Source organism: Lasioglossum baleicum, unplaced genomic scaffold (genome assembly GCF_051020765.1).
Source record: "Lasioglossum baleicum unplaced genomic scaffold, iyLasBale1 scaffold1811, whole genome shotgun sequence".
NCBI lineage: Eukaryota > Metazoa > Arthropoda > Insecta > Hymenoptera > Halictidae > Lasioglossum > Lasioglossum baleicum.
This window is the reverse complement of record NW_027470870.1, coordinates 24,580-31,048: the sequence shown is the minus strand read 5'-3', so window position 1 is coordinate 31,048 and position 6,469 is coordinate 24,580. Positions and strand designations below refer to the sequence as shown.

The 6,469-nt window shown below is 29.3% G+C and overlaps 1 protein-coding gene across 1 annotated transcript; it reads left to right on the top strand.

The window, feature by feature from the left end:
* Window positions 1-536: 536 nt before the first annotated feature.
* On the top strand, window positions 537-6,241 carry LOC143221011 (putative cytochrome P450 6a13; the record flags this gene model as incomplete). The annotated part of the gene is made up of 4 exons (XM_076446552.1): window positions 537-882; window positions 991-1,215; window positions 3,614-3,865; window positions 6,072-6,241. Coding segments are annotated over 4 exons (993 nt in total), but the record flags the coding sequence as incomplete, so codon positions are not given.
* Window positions 6,242-6,469: the final 228 nt, after the last annotated feature.

The window sequence follows — 6,469 nt, the reverse complement described above, 5'->3', positions numbered from 1 at the left end:
AATGCAAATATTAATGACAGTGAATGATTTGGCATTTGTTCGTTGCATAGATTTCATAAGTTTTCCACGTCTTATTTGCATTCTTGTTTATCACGATCATGCCATATGACGCATATGTTCCTTGTCAAGTGATTATTAAAAACTGTTATTATGTATAATTACTTTTATGAGTAATAAATTTTGCATGCCAGTAATTAAGATATACATCTAAGTATGTGGATTGAAGTATTTACATGGTGATAAATATTGATTAATAACCTTAAGTAATATTATTTACAGTAGATTACTTGTAAAACTTATAGTGACTATTTTTATTATTTTGTTATTAGTCACATTTATTGTATTGATACAATACCGATTTTACATTTTTTTTTTTTTTTGTTGTCTAAATATATAAATAAATGTAATTTGAATAAAAAATTTATATATATTTATATACTTTAATTATATTCTAGTGTATAGAATTTCTGAAGGGAAAACTTTCCAAACACTATGCTATTTTGTCATTTTTCGATTGCTCATAATTCTATGATATTTTTTTCAGATATTCTGTCGATATTATCATGTCAGCAGCATTTGGAATAATATGTAATAGTTTTGAAAATCCAGATAATGAATTCAGATATTGGGGAAAGAAAATATTTGATCCGAAACCTCTTTGGAATGCTCTTATTCTATGGGCTCCACAGGTCTTTGATATGTTTTCTTTACCATATACCGAGAAGGATGTGACAAACTTTTTCACTAATATGTTTAAAGAAACTGTAGAGTATAGAGAATCACGTAAGATCGACAGGAAAGATTTTTTAAATCTATTGATTCAGTTAATGCGAAATGGATATGTCGAACCAGACGATAGTTCAGAGGATGTTAACGTTACAAGTAATTATTTTTGTCGTTTCTAATTTATCTCAAGAAAATAATTGATATTTTCAACTGATTAAAAGTTATAGAAATAGGAAATTATAAGTTTATTCTCGTGTTAAACAGCCAGTAAATTGCAAATGTCGGAGGCTGCTGCACAGGCTTATGTTTTCTATTTGGCTGGATTTGAAACATCTTCAACCACAGCCACATTCTGTTTATATGAATTAGCAAAGAATCAAGATATACAAAATAAAGTACGCGATGAAATACGAACAGAGATTCAAAAACATGGTGAATTGTCGTATGCCGCCTTGCAGAGTATGGAATATCTTCATAAAGTAATCTCTGGTATGTATACAATTATATTCTAATAGCTCATAACAATTAAATGATTATTGCATATGCAATATTTATATCAGTATATAATATTTATATTTTTACGTATTTATATACAGTGGATGTAGAAAGTATTCGTACACCGACGAATACTGTTACGAACTGTCAACACTTCGTAACAAAAAAAATATGTCAACTTGTAATAGCTTAGCTATTAAGGCAGTTCTTGTGCTTAGTCTTGACTTCTCGCAAGTACAAATCGTATTTTGATATTAAGTTATAGAAACTATATTCTAACAGTGAAATGATTGATATGTTAGTAATACTTTACGAATGTAAAAAACACGTGAAACAGCAAATTTGAATAATGCAATATTCAGAGAACATAATTTTCAGCATAAAATCGTAGTTTATAATGTTTGACGTTGTCTCGTTTAAGATAATCTAATTGGATCTTTTTTTATGATCATAATTCAACATCTCAAACTTATTTAAATTTTCTTTACACACAATTTCAAACATCGATGGCTTCCAGATGATGTTCAGTAGCGTACTTATTTCCAACAAAATGTTTGTCTACCTCGTAATTCTTGAATCGTTCATAACTACTTTAGCTTAAAGTTTGGAGAAAATTAGTTTGGAACTTATGGTCATATTGCTTGACCACTACAAACCTCTGACTTGTCACCATTTGATTTTTCTTTCTGGAGTCATCTGCAATCAATAATTCACGCTGTCCCAATAGAAACTATGGGACATCTAAAACAGCGAATCCGTACAACATGCGAAGTAATAAGAGCAACCGATGCAAACTTACTACGGACATGAATTGCAAATTTTTCATGAATTCGTTTCTGTTCAATTACTCGAGATTTCTGAATTGAATAATTTCGTGCACAGGTTATTATCACAGGTTATTCATGGTTAAAGCGATTAACCGTTTATTGTTAGAAATTAATTAACCTGTTTACGAAGTAAAATTAAAATTGAATAGAGAAACTAATAATGTTATTTTGGGATGCGCTTTTTCAAAGAATACTGGCTACTGCTGCTTTAAAATTAATGGTATAAACATGGACGTTAGCTATTTTTATGATTACCATTTATCAAGAAAACGTACGCTATTTTAATAATTCTAAAGGATAGTCAACACAACTAATTAATACCTTAATTTAATATCTAATTAGAGTTTCACTGTGATCAGTTCAATTGCCGTGCTACAATTTCGCGTATAAACCAACGACCTCACTGCGTATGTCAGAGACCTCGAATATAAACGCATGCTGAGGTGCCATTAATTGCTGGACAACCCGTAATGTAAATTAGTAACTGACTGACGATCGATAGTCACACTGTCGACGAGAAACGTGACAAACCCTCGCTCTAGAAATTTAATAATTTGACACATCACGCTTCCGCTTAAAAATTCCCTAAGAGGATGTTGAAACTAAAAAATTTTAAAAGTATCATTTTTCTTTTACTGTATAATATCGTATTTTCCGGGACGATCAATTCAATTCGTGCCTTGATGTGAATCATGTTAAATTCTTTATCGGAAACTCTATTAATTATTAACTATTTAATTGTTACGTGGTTGTTGTGCAAAACTTTGTTACTTTCAATCTCTTAAGTATACAGCAATAAGTTATGGAATATTTATTAAATTTTTCAATTGCGCTTTATATTATATATATGTTTTATACGTTTAACTATTTTTTTTATTAAAACTCATACAACTTTCTTCAAATGTATAAGAATATAATAAGGACCGTGTATTTTATTCATTTAAATCTGTTTATAAAGTACTCGGTTTAAATTCGAATGATATTTCTACTCTGATTTTGAATAAAATGAGTCATGAAATTGATTAGAAGTGCCCTTAACACATTCGCAAACGATAACTTTTTCACTTTCCGAACGCCGAAGGTAGCCAAAATAAAGAAATTCAAAGACAGGAACTTGTTATCGCAGACATTTGCCATTAAGGTCGGAAAAACACTTATGAAGTTCAATATGAAATATCAAATTTGTAAGAAAATCTTCCTTTAAAAAATTGCATTTGTATGAAATTTGTAAGATTCACAATTAGTAAAAAAGGATTTTTTCTTATACGTCATTTTTCTATTATAAGTAGAAATCTAGAACATCAAAAAGATAGTCACAACAAATATTTGCACATCTAACTATTACATATGTTAATTTGTGATCATTTAATCCAAATTTAAGCTATAAAGCAACACATCTATGTACCTATATGAACATTATCTTGATAACATTTCAAATGTGTATTTCATATATGTGTGTGTGTGTGTGTGTTATTTACTACATAAACGGTTTTGAAATCATTGTGAAAGATAACAAATGTGAACTAAAAAATTAACTTTATGTAAAAATTTTTAATTCGTTTCAGAAACTTTAAGAAAATATCCTCCAGTTGTTATTTTAAACCGTATTTGTACAAAAGAAACACAACTGGCGACAACAAACTTTCGCATACCCGAGGGAACCTCTATAACGGTACCAGTTTTCGGCATCCACCGAGATTCTGATATATATCCTGAACCGGATAAGTTCGATCCAGAACGATTTTCCGAAGAAAATATAAAAACTCGACATCCTTATAATTATTTACCATTTGGCGAAGGACCAAGGATATGTATCGGTAAGAATAATTTATTAAATGATACAGTTATGGAGAAAGGCCACTTACTCGTTCAGTGTCAAGCTGAAATTATTAAGATCTGCTTCTTTTTGCCTGTAACTATAAAAGTTTATAAACTAGAATTTTATATTTTGCAAGGGAAGGTCCAATAAGAATGAAATTTTGTAGTATAATACAGTATAATAAATACAGTGGACGATGTTAATACATATTTTTTAGCTTCTACAAGTCAAATTTAAGGACTAACACCACAGAAAAAGATCGATTCCCAAAATACTAATTTGGAAACTAAAAGATGTCGGTGCAGTAGTCGGTGAATTGTTATTAAAAGCGTTTTTTCTATCTTCCATTATTTCTAAATTAACATTTTGAGATTTGATCTTTGGAGTGGAGCTTTACTCCTTAACTTTGAGTTATATCAGATTTGTCTATTGTACGATACAATGCTACAAAGTTTCGTTTCAATCAGACCTTCCTTATAAAGGTTCCAATATTTGATCCACAAATATGTTATTTATTATTATTGCTCAAGATGAGTACATCTTAATTATTTTACGTTTTTACATTTGTTCAATTCTTTTTTTTCATAATTTTTATGATATTCAGTTTTGCTCATAATGATGACCCTGTATAATGATACAGGGTGTTACCCAACTGGTAGTACCATTGAGTAAGTGATGATTCTATGAGCGAAAATAAGTCGAGAAGAAGGAATAACATTTTTGTAGTCGAGTCTTTGTTTACAAGAAAATTGAGTTACATTACATTAAGCGAACTGTTGAAAGTGTCGACTTTGCTGACGTGTACATAATCTCGCTCTTCTTATCAGTGAATCATGAATGCGATGTTGCATCATTTCGTCGCTTTATTGATCAAAAGCATTTGTTGTTCTTTTCTTTAGCTGTGAAAGATTCTCGCCAGTTTTAGTATGAGCTATTTCTTTAATTTAATTTAACTTAATTAAATAATGCAATTTTTTAATAAATTCCTGTTTCAATTACTTAACACGTTCCTTCTCAATTTCATTTTTATACGTTACGTTATGTAATAAATTTTACAGCCTAAGATTTATTTGATTTATTGCTGTAAAATTTATTACATAACGTAACGTATAAAAATGAAATTCTTTAATAAGAAATAAATCAAATAAATCTTAGGCTGTAAAATTTATTACATAACGTAACGTATAAAAATGAAATTCTTTAATAAGAAATAAATTAAATAAATCTTAGGCTGTAAAATTTATTACATAACGTAACGTATAACAATGAAATTGAGAAGGAACGTGTTAAGTAATTGAAACAGGAATTTATTAAAAATAATAATAAATTTAACAAATCTATATTTTTGAGTTGCTTAATTTATTTATAAAGACACGTTTCATCAATGTTAAGCCGAAATTAATACTTTTTGTTTTATTACTTTAAAATTCGCGACTTTATAATGTATTCAAAGTTACACATATTTATAATATGTCAAACAATTCTCGAGAAATGTTATTGTTAGTTTACAATTATATCTATATTTAATTAATATATATGTAGGAATTTGCTACTGAACGAGCCCAAACTTTGGGTAGGAATGATGGGATAAGTTTGAGTTAGACAATGGAAACGAAGTCCTTTTTAATAATAAAAATGGTTTATTCAAGATAATAGCTAGTAATAACTGACACTCGACTACTGGCTATTCTTAACTGACTCGCTACTGACACTGATAACTCTCAACTCTCAACTGAACACTCGAATACTGATCCACTCATACTCTATCGCCCTCATTTAAACTTTTCTTCTTCAATCATACTCTTGTCACATATTCTAAACAATCTATTCCAGTTCTAGAGTCTTCCTTCTTTGATCATACTTTTCTCACGTATTCCAATCATTCAGCACTGTCACAGATATACTCGTTTGTCCGATCTCCTTGCACGTGGTCTCTTTCATTAATCGAGAAAATGGATCTTCGATCCAGAATTACTCGTAATTAAGATCACACATTGCTCTTAACGCTATTTCTTTTCTTAGAGCTCATCAGCCCGCGAGACTCGCGTATCTTAATTTCTAAATTTGGCCCGCTCATATATTATTTTATAATAATACATTCAACGAATAATAAATAACATAGATTTTAATACTAGCTAGAAACAAAAAGAATTAACTTTCTTCAGAATTAATCACTCTATTAAACATTTATTTTTTCTGTTTAGGATTAAGGTTTGGCTTGATACAAACAAAGGTTGCCGTAATAAATGCAATATCAAATAACAAATTCAAACTTGCACCGAATACACCAACTTCTTTAGAGTTTGAAGCAGGAACTCTTATATTAGTGGCAAAAGGAGGTGTCCACTTATCTGTAGAAACACTCAGTTCTTAACAAGATGCTTTTAGTAAAAATTATTTCTAAACTTTTTTGATAATATTATTACATTTGTGTAGCTTAGTCTATGAACCACAACATTTTTTAAGATATGTATTATGCATTTGCTAATAAAGAAAGTAATAGGTTAAGTTCAATCAATTATACGAAATGATCTTATCGATTGTGCGAAAATAAAGTTATTAAAATAAATATATAATAACACGAGGAAAATAGTAAAACTGT